Raw genomic sequence first — 18,689 nt, 5'->3', positions numbered from 1 at the left:
ACTCTTTATTGAAATGATCTCTTGCTTCCCGTATTTGGTCTTTTAACTGTTGATTGGTGCGATCATTTAATGCCTGCATTTGCTCTTTCATCTCCTTGTTTGCTTCCCTGATTGTTTTAATTATGTACATTCTGAACTCCCTTTATGACATTTCTTCTGCTGTGCTGTCATTGGGTTTTATTGATATAGTATCTAGGTTTGTTTGGGACATTTTCTTCCCTTGTTTTCTCATATTGGTCAGATGTCAGAATTCCTCTATTGGCTTATAGTGTCCCTGTAGATTTCCAGTGTATCACCTCCCAGCCTTCAGTAGCCTGAAGTCTTGGAGGAACTTGAAAATGCAGTGCTTCCAAATAAAGCTGCCCCTAGCCCACTACTGGTTCCAGGGCTTGGAGCTGGCTCTATGTGGAAATGCTCTCACTGTGTGGCCTGCTCCAAGAAGCTGGCCCTGTGGGAGGAGCCCACCGCCGGAGTGAGCAGGGCTACCTGGGGAAGACTCTAGCTGCCCTGCCCTACTCTGATATGCCACCCCTATCCATGCCTGCTGCCCAGGCTGAGCTTCACCCGGTGGGGGAGACTCACCCCAAGGCTCTGTTTTAGTCCAAGTCTCTCAATGCCTCCCCTTCTTGAATGCTGGGTTCTGGAGTGACTGGAGATGCAGTCACCCTCTAGTCTGCCATCTTGGATCGCCCCGTTGAAGTATTATAGTTTGACTCTTTGTGTTCCTCCAAAATTCCTGTTGAAACTTAATCCCAATGCAAAAGCATGAAGAGGGGGAGCCCCATGATTAGGCCATGAAGAGTCCACCTTCATGAATGGGACAACTTCCCTTATAAAAGGACTTGAGGAAATGAGTTCAGTCTTTTATCCACTTTCTGCCATGTGAGAAAACAGCATTCATCCCTTCTCTACCTCAGGATGCAGCAAGATGTCACCTTGGAAGCAGAGAGCTAACTCTCACCAGACTGAATCTGTTGGCACCTTAAGCTTGGATATCCTGGCCTCCAGAACTGTATGAAAGAAATTTCTATTCTTTTTAAAGCACCTAGCCTAAGATATTTTGTTATATCAGCCTGAACTAAGAAAACTGGCTTCATAATATGAATTGGAGAGTTCCATTCTGTTCTACTTGCCAGAAGGTATTTTGTAGAATTAGAGTTAATATTTTAAACATTTGGTAGAAGTCTTTAGTATAACCATCTGGGCCTGGAGATTTAATTTTTGGGAGGTTTTAAATTGTGAATTTAATTTCTTTAATAGTTATAAAACTATTCCAATTATCTATTTTATGTCAAGTTGTGGCAGTTTTTTTTTTTTTTTAAGGGATTGGTTCATTTTATCTAAATTATTAAATTTGTGTGTGTGGGATTATTATAGAATTCTTTTTTATCTTTTAGATGTCTGCAGAGTCTTGTGATATCCCATGTCATTCCTTATAATATTAATTTGTGTCTTCTCTTTGCTTTGTCACAAGGTCCTTTGCTAGAGGATGGCAATTTTGTTATTCTTTTTGAAGAACCAGCCATTTGATTAATTTTCTTTTCCTTTTTCTATGTTTGCAGTGTCACTGAGTTCTGTTTTTTTTTTTTCTCTTTCTTCTTTTCTGCTGTCTTTGGATTATTTTGCTCCTCTTTTTCTAAATATTTGGATTAAGACTTAGATTGATTTGAAATTTTTCCTTTTTTCTAATGTGCATATTCAGTGCTATAAAATTCCCTCTCAGTCCTGCTTTAGCTGTCCCCCACAAACTGTGTTTGTATTTTCATTCAGTTCAATTACATTTTTATTTCCCTTGAGTCTCTTTTGATCCATGAATTATTTAGAAGTATGTTTTTATTTTTTAAATATTTATTTATTTAGGTACCAGGGAGTGAACCTAGGGGTACTCAACCACTGAGCCAGATCCTCGGCCCTTTTTTATTTTTTATTTTGAGACGGGGTCTTGCTAACTTGCTTAAGGCCTTGTTAAATTGCTGAGGCTGATTTTGAACTCCTGAACCACTGGGTATAGGTGAGTGACACCACACTCAGCTAGAAGTGTATTGTTTAGTTTCTAAGTGTTGGGAGACTTTCCTGTGGTCTTATGTTACTGATTTCTAATTTGATTCCAACATGGTTGCAGAACATACTATTTATGATTTCAAATACTTGTGGTTTGTTTTATGGCTCAGGATGTAATAAATACTCATTTATATTCTGGGCAATTGAAAAAATATGTGTCCTACTTTAGTGTATTGAGTGTTCCAAAAATGTTGAGTAGATCTTGTTTGATGGTGCTGTTGAGTCCTTTGTCTTTGCTAATTTTCTATCTAGTTGGTCTTGAAGTCTCAATTATACTTTTGGATTTTTTCTCCTTTCAGGTGTAATAGCTTTACTTTGCAAATTTTGTAGCTCTGTTGTTTGGCAGATATATATTTAAGATAGCTATATTTTCTTGAGGGATTGTTCCTTCATTATTTTATAATGTCTTTCTCTGCTTCTGGTAAATTTTTTCTTCTGAGGTATAATTTATCTGATATTAATATTGACACTTGTGTTTTTCCCTTGATTAATGTTTGCAGGTAAGTATTTTTCCATTCTTTTACTTTTTAATATACTATATCATATTCGAAGTGAGTTTCTTGAAGATGACATATAGTTTGGAATTTTAAAAAAATCCTTCCTTGGAAGTTTTTTTAAAATCCACTAAGCCAACTTCTGTCTTTCACTCAGTGTATTTAGACCATTTGCATTTAATGTAATTATTGATATGTTAGGGCTTAAGTTTGCCATTTTATTATTTATTTATTTATTCTGCTTTTTCTGTGTTTTGCTTCTCTGTTTTATTTTTCTTGTCTTCCTATTTGTTACATGAACAACTTTAAGAATTTCATTTTGATTTACCTATAGTAAATTCCTGAAAAATATTTTCACTGTATACAGGATTCTAGGTTGACAGTATTTTTCTTTCAGCTTTTGAAAAATAGGCCACTGTCTTCTGGCCTCCATGGTTTCTGATGAGAGATCTGATATCATTCAACTTGTTTTCCCCCCATTGCTGTTCTTTCTCAGCACTTTCAAAATTAGTTTCTCCCTCCTGCTTTTCCTTCCTTCCTTCCTTCCTTCCTTCCTTCCTTCCTTCCTTCCTTCCTTCCTTCCTGTCTCTGTCTCTTTTTTTTTCTGGTTTTCAGAAGTTTGACTGTGATGTGCCTTGGTATGAGTTTCTTTGGATTGATTCTATTTGTGGTTCATTTGGTCTTTTAAATCTATCTGTAGGTTTTTCTAATTTTGAGAACTTTCTGGTGATTATTTCTTGAGTACTTTTTCAACAGTGCTGGGGTTTTGTCTCTATGTTCACTACTGACTCACTGCCAAGCACAAGCAGGGTCTCAAGAAATACTGTTTACTTAAGGAGTGAAGGAAATGTCCCTCCTCTGCCCTGAGATTTCGCCTGCCTCACTTCTCATGTACCTTTGACACATTTTCTTGCCCAAGTTCCACTAAGAGGTGATTGGCTAATGACCAATCATCATCATAACTAGTATATTAGATTGAGGTTGGATACTTGCTCCCAGAGAAACCCAGGTCCTAACTCCTATGACCAGAATGTTACGTTCTAGGGCAAAAGGAACTTTGTAGATGTGATTAAATTAAGTTTCTGGGGGATGGGGAGATTATCCTGGATCATCTGATTGGTCCCTAAATGTGATAACAAGTATCCCTATAAGAGGGAGATCAAGGGAAACTTGATTATAGGCGAAAGAAGATGATGCAATGTTGGAAGCAGAGATTGGAGTGATGTGCTTTGAAGAAAGAGGAAGGGGCTGCAAGTCAAGAAATACAGGCAGTCACTAGAAAAAGGCCAGGAAATGAACACCCCCCCCCCCCACTGACCCTGTAGCCTGCAGAAGAAACTAGCCCTGCTTGTCCCTTGATTTTAGCTTAGTGAAACTGATTTTAGACTTCTAACCTCCAGAATTGCACAAGAATAAGTTTGTGGTTGTTTTGAGCCACCACCAAATTTGTGGTGATTTGTTTCAGTACCAGTAGGAACCTAATCCAATTGTCCCTCCCTATCTTTGGTTTTTATTTTTTGAAGTTTCAGTTGCTCATGGTCAACCATGATCTGAAAGAATTAAATGGAAAATTCCAGAAACAAACATTTTATAAGTTTCAAATTGCATGCCATTCTGAGTAACATGAGCTCTCATGCCATCCCACTTCATTTCTCCTGGTACATGACTTATTCCTTTTTCCAGTGTATCCATGTTACATATGTTGCCCACCTGTTATTCACTTAGTAGTAGTATGGTTTGGATATGAGGTGTCCCCCCAAATCTCCTGAGTTAATTCAGAAGGTGAAATAATTCAATTATGAGAACCACAACCTAATCAGTATACTAATCCATTTGATGGATTAATCATTTGAATGGACTGACTGGGCATGGTTGGAGGAAAGGGATCACTAGTGGGATGCCCTTGGGGTTTATATTTTGTCTTTGGGTTCTCACTGTTCCTTCTCTGCTTCCTGGATGCTATGATGTGAGCAGTTTTCCTCTACCATGCCCTTCCGCCATGATGTTCTGCTTTGCCTTGGGTCTAAAGCAATGAAGTCAGGCATTGATGAACAGAACCTCTGAAACTGTAAGCCAAAAGAAACTTTTCTCCTCTAAGGTGTTCTTGTTAGGCAATTTGGTCACAGCAACAAAAAGCTGACTAACACAAGTAGCCTTTTTGGTTATCAGATCAACAGTCATGGAATCACAGTGCTTGTGTTCAAGCAATCCTTATTTTACTTAATAATGGCCCTAAATCACAAGAGTAGGGGTGCTGGTAATTTGAATAAGCCAAAGAGAAACTATAAAGTGCTTCCTTTAAGTGCAAAGGGGAAAGTTCTCCACTAAACAAGGAAAGTAAAATAAAATCATATGCTGAGATTGCTAAGGTCTGTAGTAGGAACAAATCTTCCATCTATAAAATTGTGAATGAGGAAAAAGAAATCTGTGCTAGTTTTGCCATGACACTTTGAACTGCAAAAATTATGGCCACAGTGCATGATAAGATGAAAAAGGCATTATATTTGTATATGTATATACAGGAAAAATACTGTACATATAGAGTTTGGATTTATCCACAGTTTCAGGCACCCACTGAGGATCTTAGAACATATACCCTGTGGATAGAGGGAAGTACTGTACACTAGCATTGATTGAGTATGTGGGCTTTACCTCTTCCAACTCAAGTAATTCTCACATTGCCCTAGGAAGAAGGTTCTCTCATTACTCCACTTGATAGAGGAAGCAGGTGAGGCTTAGAGCAGGTGAGACCTGAGTTTACACAGTCCCCTGTGTGAACCAGCCTGGGCTGGTTTATCCATTAGCTGTTCAGCTTCCCTTTTTGGCGGTGGTACTTGGGATTGAATCCCCAGGTACTTAACCACTGAGTCACATCCCCAGTCTTTTTTTTTTTTTTTTTTTTTTTTTTTTGCGGTGCTGGGCATCCCCAGCCTTTTAAAACAATTTTTTTAAAAAAATTTTGAGACTAATTTGCTTAGGGCCTTGCTAATTTGCTGAGGCTGGCCTCTAACTTGCAATCCTCCTGCCTTGGCCTCCCAAGCTGTTGAGATTATAGGTATACCACCATGCCCAGCTTGCTCAGCTTCTTGATGGGGGTTGGTGACTACAGATATAGGTAGAACTCCCTTCAGCAAGTTCCTGGCTCCAAAATATGAAATGTAAAATGGCAAAGTTGAAAGTATTCAAAAGTAAAATCATTAAAAAAGACTTCTCCCTGATTCGCCCCCTCCCCCACTTTGGTGGGGCAGTGAATATTCTCCAGACACAGATATCTGTCCCTTTGTAACACACTTGCTGGTGAGGATGAGCCAGGTCTCCTGCGTGCTGGAGTGGAAGGCAGATCCCAGGGTGAGTTCCTAAGCATGGGCCCACACTGCCCCCACAGGGAGATGGCCACCTGACAGCTGCCTTCTCTAGAGCCTGCGCTCTCAGAAAAGGGGATCTCAGGCTTACTACTTAGCAAATTTGCAAGCAAACTGGTTTGTAACAAATGATTAGGCAGGAATGTGTGTTTACTGGAGGGGATAGACAGACATTAATAGCATTCTGCAGAAAAGACACCTCACATCATGTCAGTGTGCATTACACACCAAACCAGCACACACTCACACACACATACACATGCACCAGCCATGGAAAGACCCAGAGTCAGTCCAGTGCTTAGCCATCACCATGTGAGCCCCAGTTCTTACCCTCACTCCCATTTACTAATAAGAAAATGGGGTAAGATAGACAGATGGTTCAGATTTGTAATACCCAACAGTGTCCAAACTATGTCCAGGGAGAAGCCTGGACCTGGGGGTTTTTGAGGCCCCAGCCCATGGCTCCTGAATCTATCCCGTGTTCCTGAGGGGACAGTTGGCCATTCAGGGTAATGCAGTCTTCTCGGCTCCATTTGGGGCCAGCAAGTATAGATATAGGGCATTCCTGCTCAGAGTAGAAGTTCCTGCATGGTGACTACGAGGCCACCTGAGTCCCATGGCCTGAGGGAGTTAGGAAGGCTTTGGGGGTCACCTTACCGTCCTCACTGAAGATGGGAGCAGTGTACAGGTAATGGGTGATGCTGGGATCTTGCTCAAAAGGACATTCCACTTGTTTCCATGTGATGAACTCTCCAACCTGCTTGGCCAGTTCCAGAAATTTCTGCCAGGGTCACACAGAGACACAAAATGGAGGTAGTACCCACAGTGCTTTAAGTTTCCTGTGAGGGTGAGTGACCAGCCCTGAGAAATCCTCTCTCCTCACCTCCAGTGATCTCAGGGATTTGAGGAGGAACATGGGGCAATAGATGGTAGCATCACCCAGCAAGAAATCTTGCTGTGAGAATCACCCCTCATATCTCCACAGCATCTCTCACCTCATATCAGCAGGAGGCAGTAGCCTTGGCTGACCATCTTTGACTGCATCTAGCAAGAGTGAGCATGATTTTATATGAATTTATTTTCATGGTTATTCCATATTTATGACAAGTGACTACATGTTTGTTGATGTATAGAATGGTGTGAATATATTTAGGTAAATGTATTTAAGTAAAATTAAATTCTTTTAATTATAATTTTAGTTAAGTAAAATTTAAATATAGTAGTCCCTCAGTATCCTGGGGGGATTGTTTCCAGGACCAACCCTGCCCTGGGAATACCAAAATCTGCAGAGGCTCAAGGACCCAGTGTTTACATATAATGTACACATGTCCTCTTCTTAAATGTTAAATCATTTCCAGATTACTTATAATACTTAATACAATGTTAATACTATGCAAATAGTTACTGTTTAAGGAATAATGACCAGAAGACAGTCTACAAATGTTCAGACAGATGCAATTTAAAAAAACACTTTTGATCCACAGTTGTAGAATCCATGGATATGGAAGGCACACTGTAATGTGTATTTAATTTTAAAAAGTGTGCCAACTTTAAGAAGGATTTTAAATAAATAGCAGCACAAAGACAGCTCTGTGATACCCCTTGATTAGCCCTGGCAGCCATGTCTGATCCCTACTACCTGCTTCCCAAATCTGTGGCCACATGAGTTGCAGTCTTACCCCAACCCCCAGCCTTGGTTTTGAGGACCAATTCAAGAAGGGCAAAACAAAAACAAAAACAAAAACAAAAACAGGGGTTCCTATACTGGTTTGTGTGCTAGGGTCATCTGCAGAGTAGGCTCTCTGGGCCCCTACAGTCTCATCCATGTGGCCTCCAGCCTGGGCTGATCCCCAGGGGTGTAGCAGCTAGACTGGACCACCTGCCGGACTGGACTGAATTTTCCCCAAGCTCTGTTGGCCCTCAGGGGTGAGCAGACTGTGGGCAGCATGTGATGGGTCTGCAGGGGTGTCTGTGCAGAGGGCAGCTCCAGGCCAAAGAGCCCAGGCATGTGCTCTGGTACTCATCAGCAGGGGACACTCAGAGCCCTTGGTGGCTCATGTTGCACATCTCCTCCTCCTCCTAGCCTCTCTGTGTGGCCATAGTTATGGTTGAAGCCCCATTTTACAGAGGGAGAGACTGAGGCTCATAAAGAGCAAGCGACTGGCCTAGGACTTACTGCTCCTTAGAGTTGGAGGCTGAGGGCTTTCACATCCATCTGTGTTCCTGCTGAGGTCACTGCTAGGGTGGGGTTGGTTCTCAAGAAGAAGAAAAGTCCCTTTCTTCCTGTCGAGTGGGTGGTAACACAACCACGTGGTGTGCTCTGTCTGTGTGACTCAGTGACCTCCTGCTGCCACCGCCCAGTGTTCCCTAGCCCACCATTCACTCTGATACGTGTGTGGGATGGGCCATCTTGGGACACAGTCATCAGCCTGGCTTTGCTTCTGAGGCAGATACTTGGGTACTGTGACAAAGTGAAGGATGCCTAGTCTGCTGCTCTGCAGGAGCCCTGAAGAGGTCACGAGGAGGGGACACTTGAGCTAACTGTGGTTTCTGTCAAGAAATTTTTCTTCTCTTCTGCCCACTCTGGCCTCTCACCCATGCTGCTCAGGGCCCCTCCTTTGGGGCCTTTCTTGGTCCTTAAGCACTCTGTGTTTGTGTAGCTCCTGTCGCAGCACCTTGTGGTTGTCACCCTGGGTCTATGGGGCTATTTTTCTCACTGCCCTGGTGCTCCCCAAGGGGCAAAAATGATTCTGCTTCACCCGTCCTGGGTATAAGCCCCAGCACAGAGTGCCTATCAACATGTGCATGGGCTTCAGTATCCCCCTCTGGTGGATGTGGGAGTGGGGAGACCCTGAGAACCACTACAATGTCTGCCTCAGGGTCCTGCATTAGTCTGACAGTTGAGGGGCTGGCAGTCCATTTTGGGGCACTTTTACTGGCTGATCTCACTTGGTGGCATTCCCCTCCAAGGATCCTGGGCCCTACCTCAAAGTTGACATGTCCATTGGGAAGGCGGTTGGCACAGCCTTCATTCAGGAAGTAGATGTCTTTGATGAGTAGGCTGAAGAAGGGAATGACGATCTGGAAAGGAGAGGGTTCAGGTCAGCACCCAGGCAGCCTCCCCACAGCCTCGGCTCTAGGGCAGGAGGCAACCTTACCAGCAGACACATGCCCCCAGGGACCTCAGATGCAGCCCCAGGATGCAGAGGACAGGAGAGACTTCTTGGGCAAGCCTGACCAGCCTTGGGGCTTCAAGAATTACAAGAGTATTACTCAGTTTTTCATTGCTATGATAAAACACCTGAGGTAAACAACTTAAAAGAAGGAAAGGTTTATTTTGGCTTATGGTTTCAGAGGTTGCAGCTGATGGTTAGCTGGCTCTGTTGCTTTAGGGCCGCATGGAGGAGCAAAGCAGCTCACCTGATGGCAGCCTGGAAACAAAAAGAAAGGATGGGCTTGGGTTCCAATATTTCCTTCGGGGGCACACCCCCAATGCTAGGTCCCAATTTCTAAAGGTTCCACCATCTCCCAGTAGCACCATGGGTTGGTGACCAAGCCTTTAGCATATAAGCCTTCGGAAGACTTTTAAGATCCAAATCATAACAAAAGCTGATTTTAACTACTAGGTATCATGGGGACAATATGAAAACCACAAAGAAAGGATGTGCAGGCCCCATAATTCTGGGGCCAGATTATGTTTCTTCCCAGGCCCATTAGACACGAGTGCTGATTGAGCTCTGACTGCATGCAGTGCCATTTTCCCTTGTGTTGGCCTGGGTGCAAGATGCAGAGTCACAGTGATCCTTGAATGTTTTTTCCATTACCTGCTGGGAGGGGCTGGTAGGAACCTCACAATATCCCCATCTGGAGCTCTACAGATTGAGGCCTCTCTCTCTCAAGTGAACTGGGAGCTGAGCACACTATTAAATATGCCTGAAACATATGTAAGTCAACTATTCTAAAATTTTGTGACCACTTTTTTTTTTTTTTTTTTTTTTTTTGGCGGTACTGGGGATACGAACCCAGGGCCTCATGCTTGCAAGGCAAGCACTCTACCGACTGAGCCACTTTTCTTTTTTAAAAAGTATTTAGCTATTTGTTATCTTATGTCTTTCTTGATGTTAAAAATCCATCCTGATGGCCTTATGGTAAGACCAAAAGCAAAACACTATTGCCCTGTTTTTTGAGTGGAGAGGCCATGGAGAGGCTTCTCTGGGCTTAGCCTGCAGTCTCCCTGGAAGTTAGAGGAGAATGCAGTTAAAACTAATGCACATTTTAAAGTCATCCATCTACAACACCAGACCTAAATGCACAGTATCCTAGCACCTCAGAGTTTAGGAACACAAAGTCCGCCCTGCTCTATAGCTACCCTGCCTCAGCATGGATCGAAAAAAAAAAAATAGTGGGGACAGCCAGTGATGCAAACTAGAGGCTGCAGTCACAGTGCAGAAGTCAACGCCTATATACCCTTGCTCCACAGTCCAACTCCTGGGTTGTAAGCCAGTAACCTTGAGACTGCCACATATCTCCACCTGTGTCCTGGGAACAGGGAGACAGATAATGACATGTATGCAAAGACCGTGAGATTCAGAGTCAGACAGGTTGGAGTTTAATTCCTGGCTTGGCCCTCTCGTCACAATGTGACTGGACAGTGAGACTTCTTAGTCTTCTAATCTGGGAAATGGCGATGCTGAAGCCCATCCCGTATAGTAGTCATTAGAATGAAATGGGGGAGGGGATGGAGATCAAGTGACCGGCATATGGTAGGTGCTCAAAGAAGTTAAATTTCTGCCCTTGCTATGCCAGCTTTCTGGACTTCTGGCTCCTAGGAGATAGGCTCCCTTGCCCTGGGGTTGGAGGTCTTGTCTCACTCAATGCTCCACCCCATTCCTCAGCCCTCCTGAGACTCATTCACTGAACAGCTCACAGCTTGTAGAAGGACTAGCTGGGTAGCATCAGGGTTGTCAGTGTCTGCTCATGTGACCCCTGCTGTAAGACCCACTAGATGGAGGGCCAGGAAGTCCTGATGGGTGGCACAAGCATATATCTGTCAGCCTGCTTCACAAACTTGACCACTGGTATCCATCCAATACAGTTCCAGAGTGATGTAGAATTTCAAGAAAAGCAATTTTACACCCCTTCAGGATAGAGAAAAGACCTCCATCAACCACAATAGGGACCTGATTCCACCAAGGTTCCCGAAAGACACCAAACTCGGAAGGTAAAACTCTTGGTGTTTCTTTCCCTAAAACCTGATGACAAGTTTTAAGTCAGATGATTGTTGCAAACCTAGGGCCTCAGTACAGTATCTTGTATCAGAGGCTAATCGGAGAATTCAGAGGAGAAATAAAATTGATCAGGGTCAGCAAAGGTCCTCCCAAATGCAAACATATAAGACACTGGTGAAAGGCAGTTTGGGTAAACAAGAAACTTGGATAGTCATTGCCAAAACCATAAATGTGATTTGAGGCCACATACATAGAGGTACTACATTTATAATAAGGCAAAAGTAAAACCCTATGTGTTTGGAACCACAGTTTGATCTGAAACAGAAGGGATTCTGACAGATGGAGCTCTTCAGGGGTCATAGCAGGGAGGGGACTGGAAACCATAGCGTGGCAAGGCCAGGCCTGGGGCTGTCCACTCAGGTAAAGCAATGGAGGAGACACAAGGGCTGTGAAAGGACCAGTAGTTAGAAGAGGGAGTAGTTGATTTTAAGTGGCTCTCTAGAGAGGGTGATCCCAGACGGCCATCCCTGGTTCCACAAGGAAGCACTTATCAAGGAAGTACAAGGAATCAGAGCTCCTTATGTCAAAGGGGAGGGTGACCTGTTTTGGAGGTGGCGAAGTTGTCCACACTGGAGGCCTGCAAGCAAGATGACATGGCTATCTATCACAGATGCTACAGAAGGGCAGGGGTTGGACCAGGTGATCTTTGAGTAAACCTCCTGGTTCCCTGATTGCCGTAGTTTGGATCAGAACTGTCCCCCAAATGTCCATGTGATAAAGGCTTGTACTCCAGGGTAGGTGGTGGTAGAGCCTGTGGGAAGCAGGGGGCCTAGCTGAAGTCATTGGGGCATGATCTAGAAGGGGATTGTGAGGCTTTACTGCTTCATCTTCTCTCTTTAGTTTCCTGGACATGAGATGAGTGGATTTCCTAAACCACTGCCCTAGACTAAAAATGGTGGGGCTAACTTTCGTAGACTGAAACCTCTACAACTGAGACAAAACAAATCTTTTCTCTTTAGAAGTTGATTATCTTAGGTATTTGTTATAGTAACAGAAAGCTGACTAACCCATTGATACGGATCACCTGGGCCAGCAACCAGGATCTCTGAAGACTGGGTAAATGTTTGAGCATTGAGGCTTCTCACGTACCTTCTCCCGGCTGCTGTGCGCAGTCAGGGAGCGGTGGGCTGCCCCTCGCAAGGCTGTCCTGTAGTTGCAGAAATTCCCCGTTGGGTCCATCTGGTGCTGGAAGAAGACAGGAAGGCATTTGGGCAGCTCTTTTCACGGGCTGGCTGGCTGAACCCCTTAGCCCAGCAACCTTGTTTACCTCCAGGATGAAAAACTTGGCTGTCTTCACTTTGGCCCAAGTCTTCTTCAGTCTGGAGACGGGGCTCATGTTCATGCCGGCTGGAAGAGGGAGGGCTGGGCTGGGGAGGGCTCCTCTGGCCTGGACAGTCCCTCTCACTCTCATGCGCAGGGAGACCACTGTGTAGCTGCAGTTGCCCAGTCATTTAGACTGAGCCCTAAGTAGGGCTAAGGTCTGCAGTGGCCTCAGCCTGGGAGACAATAGGGTGTGTAGTAATGGAAATGGGGGCCCAGCAGTGTGTGTGGAAACTCTGACCATGTTCCCCATGATACAGGCCTCCTCCTGGAACCAGTTCCTGGGTTGGCCCTTTCATTGTCTCTGGATCTGGGGATATGTTGCCAAGCCCTCACCACCTCCTAAGGAGGCTGAATTTGCCTCAAAAAGGGGCATTTCCTCCAGGCCTTTGGGGCAGGAAGAAGGGATTACGGGCTGCCTCAGGCTGCACACTACTTAGCTGACACGCACCCTCTGCTTAGAGGACAGTCTGGGCTTGCACTCCACCTGCCTGGCTGTGCCCACTCCAACCTCTCTGAGGATCCTCCCATGCGGGGCGGTGGTTCCTGGAGCAACCCACTCACATATAATGGCCATCAGGGAGTTGAAGTTGCCGATGTTGAAGCACTCTCGGGCCACGTCAATGAAGAACTCGATCACCTGGGCCCTCTGCTTCTTCTTGGCTGGCTGGGGACAGGGCACCAGAGCCTTAGTGATATGTTCCTACCCTGCCTGATCAGACACCCTGCTCACCTGGCCCAGGCCTCTTAACCTTCTTCAAATCCATTTCATATCTGAGGCCCAGGGAAGAGTCTGAACCTGAGGGTCTCAGAGCACTTCGCAGGCAGAGCAGGACATAGTCCACTGCCGGGGAGACTCAGTTGGGGCCTGGTAGAGCTTCTGTGGGGGTACAGGCGCAACCTGCAGCACAGGAGGGGCTGAGGCACCTCTGGGAGCAGCTTGATGACTCTTCCCCAAGGCCCACCACTAGCACCTGTTCTTTCCCAAATCAGAACGATTGCCTCTCGCCTTTCCTCCCAGCACCATGCTTGCTCTCCTCTCACTAGGGTCCACATGCTAATCCTGAGACCCTGTCCCCTAAGCAGCCCCTCCACTGCTTTCTACTGAATGTGATTTCTGACCTCTCTCATGCCTCAGAACCAAATTATGTCCCTTCCTTGAACCATCCTGCACTGTCCTGGATAGCCTGCTGGGTGCCTACGTGGGCTTAATCCACACTTCAAGAAGATAAACCCCCATTTTAACTTCCAGGCCAGTGATGTGACTGTAGGAAGAGGGCTGGGTCCATGGTACCCTATGTTGTATTTTTTCTCACAAGTAGACTTTACTTGCCTATGAAACATGCAGCAATTATCTACTGCCACCAAGAAGTCTGCTGTGACACCTGTGGGGACATGCCACCAAGTCCCCTACAAGATGTGGCTGCATGGTGAGATCAGCATGGACCTACCTTTGGTCCTGTCCTTCAAAAGGCAACCCTCACAGGTAACACTGATCTCAAACCAGTGGGGGGATAAAGGCCAGCCACCTCAGTCTATGTGGGCATTATAGATCAGCTTCTCCCTCAGTGCATCCTGACTCCCCCGTACTCTCTCACATCTGTTCCCCAAGCTCTCTGAGCACTGGCTGCCAGTGGACCCAGCTGGCCTTATAGACTGAGCCTGTCTACTCTGTTCCTGAGACAAGCAGGGTCTTCACCTTATGGTAAGGGAATGGGTCCGGGAGAAGATCCCTTTGCTATAAGGAACAGGATGGCCAGGTAGAACCTCAACTCAGTGACAAGCATGTCCAGCTCCATATTGCCAAGATTCCTTGCCTTCTAGGAGGAGCCAATGACCTGGACTTTTTCTGTACCTTCCTAGTTCTTAGGATTGGACCACTTCTTCTCAATCCTGAGCAAGCCAAACCAAACCTGGCTGCAGGCCAGGCTGCCTGGGGCACACAGGTGTAGGTGGAGGCAGTGGAGCCACTCCGGGGTAGTTGTGACCACCCCTCACTCCTTCAGCAAACATTCTGTCTTCCTTGGTGACAGAGCTCAGTGGGTTCATCCTGGGCTCTAACCAGAGGAGAAATGTCACTGCAAGAAAGTTTGGTGACACTTGGTGCCTAGCCAATCCCCAGGTGGGCTTAGTCCAGACTTCAAAAAGATAACCCCCCTCATTAACTGCCAGGAGAGGACTGGGGCTTAAGGTGCCCTTCTGGTTCCCTCCCTGGTGGGCTCCTCCAGGTCCCAGGCCACTGTTGCTTATGTGAGGGCATGCCCATCCGGCTTTCTACTTACCATGCAGATCTCAGTTGCCACAAGGTAGCACAGTCTGTTGAACCATTTCACATAAGCCTCCAGGTTGTTAGTCTTGTCGTTGAAACAGGGCTAGAAAAGACACATAGGACCCCATGCTGAGTCTCTGTCAGTAACTTATTAGAACATGAAGTCAGTTCATGGTTATAGACAATCTGGAAAATGTGAAAATCTCAAGACCATCTGGAAACACCAATGATTTGGTATGTAGCTTTCCAATCTCTTCTTTTATATGTTTAAGGGTGTAATTCAAAATTTCATGTGACTTGATCCTCAATGTCATGGATTCTGTACTTGCAAATTTGCCTACTCCCTAAGTTTTATTTGTAATTCCAATAGCTTGTGTGGGTTTCATGGTCATTTGTGCACATGTGCAGAGAAGCCAAAATATTTTGTCACTCAACCCTCATAAGTGTTTCCAGTTGAGACTGAACTCAGCTCTGCCTTCTTGTTTCAGCTCTCACTCTGTAAGTAAGTATACTGTTTTCTATTAAAGTCTTCCCCCCATTTTTGTGCATTTTGGGGGGAGATGATTTCAATGTTTAATAAAACTCTCAAGCATGGTACTGAAGTGCCCTCCTACAGAGAAAATACATGTTAGATAAGCCTCATTCAGGCATGAGTTACATTGTGCTATTGGTCATGAGTTCAATGTAAATCAATGATATATGTGAAATAAGGTGTCTTTAAACATGTAAAATAAGGTTATATATTGACGGGTTGACAAAAATGTGACAAGAAGCTCACAGGAACATAACCCTGTATTTGCCCTACAAGCAATGGTTTAGTAAGTGCTGATTCAATGTTTGAGGTGATGTTATAGAACACAACTACTGCAAATAATGAGAATCAACTCTCCATATATATATAGCATGTATCTATAACTATACATATATATTCCCATATGAATCCTTTCCTGGGTCATAAAATATCCTTTGGAGACATAATTTTAAATTTTATGTAGAAAAAAATTGGTGTAGAACATTCACTGTATACATATACCAGAGTTTAACAGTTTAAACTTAAATGTACATGCTAAAACTGTCAGGATAACATTCAATAAATAGAGGGGGAGGATGAAGTGGGGGATCTGTTAATCCAAAAGACGTAAAGAAAGGAGAAAGAAAAATAGGAAAGGTAAAGGAGACAAATAAGTAGTACAACAGAAGACAGTAAGAACAGATCCTTATAGATTAATAATCACAATCACCATAATTTAAAAAAATTCCAGTTTCTTTCCAATTTTAAGAACATGCCCCAAATTCAAGGGTAAAAAAATAGAAAATATACATATGTGATAAATATCACATAGCTATTTAAATGGTTCCTGACTTATGATGATTTGACTTATAATTTCTCAACTTTATCAGGATGCAACTCCATCTCAAGCTAAGCAGCATCTTCATTAATGTCAGATAGAAGAGGTTTTAAGGCAAAAAAGAAAAGGGACTCTAAGGCCAAAAGCATTAGAGGAGATTAAAGACTAACTCCAAGTTTCAATTCATCAGGAATATGTCAGAAGTCTAAACTCGTTTGCACAGAGTAACATAGGGTCAAAATAATCAAAGTAATCAGCAAGGTGACTTCCTTATTAGGAGAAGTTAAGTTCTACTGTCACAATCAAAGATTTTAATAAATATGCCAGAAATTAATAGGTTAGGGAGAATGGAAAATAAAAAGAAAAATAATATGAATATAAATTTGGACAACACAATTTATATAGTTGAGGTAATGGACAAATATGGAAGCTTGAATTCAATTATTTGATAATATGCATTGTTTTCAAACATTTGGAAATCTTAGAATATATTTAAAAATAATTTATGGGTCAAAGATGAAATCATGGAATTAGAATGATAATAAAAATACTAAAATGAAAACTGGAAAACTATAAATAAAAATGTATATAAAGAGAAATGAATAGTTTTTCATGCTTTTAGTAGAATAGAAGAAAGGATAAAATTAATCTGAAATCCAACATTAGAAATTAGAAAAAGAATAACAGAATAAAGCTAAAGAAAGTCAGTGGAAGAAAATGGTCAAGATTAGAGAAGAAATAAATGCAATAGTAAAGAAAGCTGCACCATTCAGAACCAACAGTCAAAAACTCTTTATTTGAAGACTAATAAAATTGATGAACATTTGGAAATACTGATGAAGAAAACGACGAAGGTTTTTTTGTTGTTGTTGTTTCTGGGGATTGAACTCAGGGGCACTTGACCACTGGTCATATCCCCAGCCCTGTTTTGTATTTTATTTAGAGACAGGGTCTCGCCAAGTTGTTTAGTGCCTTGCTTTTGCTGAGGTTGGTTTTGAACTCACAAGCCTCCTGCCTTAGCCTCCAGAGCTGCTGGGATTACAGTTGTGTGTCACTGTGTGGGGTCATAGCAAGAATATTAAAAATAAATCAAGGGGTAGGGTTGTGGCTCAGTGGTAGTGTGCTTTGTACCACATATAAATAAATAAATTAAATAAATAAATAAATATGGATGTGAAGAAATTTAAGAGCTAGCTAAAGAAGTGTTATCTATGTATAGCTTTACGTCTATAAATGTGAAAGGGGAAATGATCAAATTCTTGAAAATATAAATTACAAAACAGACTTAGGAGATACAGAAAACATAAATAGTTCCATGACCACTTAACAACAACCAGAATAAACATAGAAACAAACAAGAAAAATCTTGAATCAGTATATAAAAATTACTCCTCAAAGAACAAATCAGGTTCAGTTGTTTCAGTGGCAAATTCTATAAATGCTCCAACAACAGGTACCCCAACCTTTCACACAGAATAGAGGATAAGAGAAACAGAGTAGCAAAGAATAGTATCAGAAAGGAAAATAACAGATTGATCTCACTCATGAATATAATTGCAGAAATCTTAGCCAAAACATTAGCACACCAAATCTAGGCATGTGTAAAAAAGATAATGGCTTCATTTGTCCAGTTTTGTTTATATTAGAAATGCAAGTTTGATTTAACATTAATTCAAAAAATTAATATGAATAATCACTTAAAAGTTTAAAGGAGAAGAGAACATATGAATAATAGGTCCAGAAAAAGAATTTGATGAAATTCAGTGATCATTCATCTAAGAACTCTTAGTAAACTGCAAAGGAATAGGGTACTTCCTTACACTGATAAGTAAGATAATGGGTATCTAAAAAAATCCAACAGCAAACATCATGTTCTATTGTGACTTGTTAAAAGCATTTCTATTAAAGTCAGAACAAAAGAAGGATGTTAGCTATCAACACTTCTATTTGACCTTGTACCTGAGGTGCTAGTTAGCACAATAAGCAAGAAAAGCAAATTCTACTGGATCAGGCTGGTTATTTTGCAATAACTAACACTCTCAATTATTTCAGAGATTTAAAATGATACACTAAAGTCTATCTACCATTCTTGTCCATCTCAAGTCGGTTTTATTCTATAACTACTATGGAAATAAAAAGAATAATACTTGGAAAGGAGAGAACAAAACTTAATTATTTTCAGACGATGTACTTGCCTACAAGAAATCCTCCAAAGAACAGTCACATTAATATGATTAGTAAGGATTTACAATATTGTCAGATATAAAATTGATACATAAAAGTAAATTAATTTCTTATACCAACAACAAGCAGATAGAAAATATAATGAACACATAGTTGAGATAATGAATAAATATGAAAGCCTGTGCTTATTTATTTGAGAATATGCACTCTTTTTGAACTTTAGAAATCTAAAAATCACATTTTAAAATAATCTGTGCAAATAGACTATTTCATATGCAGTAGTAAAAGCATGCATCAGGCACCTAGGGCAAAAATCTGACAAAATCTGTGTAACACTTTTATGGAGAAAATTATAAGCCAGG

At 42.6% G+C, this 18,689-nt stretch overlaps 1 protein-coding gene across 4 annotated transcripts in view; it reads right to left on the bottom strand.

The window, feature by feature from the left end:
• Rasgef1c (RasGEF domain family member 1C) overlaps nucleotides 1-18,689 on the bottom strand; it is a 101,195-nt gene that overhangs the window by 15,907 nt on the left and 66,599 nt on the right. The window contains exons 7-12 of one of the 4 annotated variants that reach the window (XM_047555956.1): nucleotides 14,808-14,897; nucleotides 13,090-13,192; nucleotides 12,473-12,552; nucleotides 12,295-12,390; nucleotides 8,903-8,998; nucleotides 6,575-6,698 (exon numbers count right to left, since the gene is read on the bottom strand). In XM_047555956.1, the coding sequence (XP_047411912.1) occupies nucleotides 6,575-6,698; nucleotides 8,903-8,998; nucleotides 12,295-12,390; nucleotides 12,473-12,552; nucleotides 13,090-13,192; nucleotides 14,808-14,897 (589 nt within the window). The remainder of the gene's footprint in view (nucleotides 1-6,574; nucleotides 6,699-8,902; nucleotides 8,999-12,294; nucleotides 12,391-12,472; nucleotides 12,553-13,089; nucleotides 13,193-14,807; nucleotides 14,898-18,689) is intronic. The other 3 variants (XM_047555957.1, XM_047555958.1, XM_047555959.1) reach the window with 3 other exon arrangements.

The sequence above is a fragment of the Sciurus carolinensis genome, chromosome 6, assembly GCF_902686445.1.
Source record: "Sciurus carolinensis chromosome 6, mSciCar1.2, whole genome shotgun sequence".
NCBI lineage: Eukaryota > Metazoa > Chordata > Mammalia > Rodentia > Sciuridae > Sciurus > Sciurus carolinensis.
This window is presented reverse-complemented; position numbering and strand designations above follow the sequence as displayed.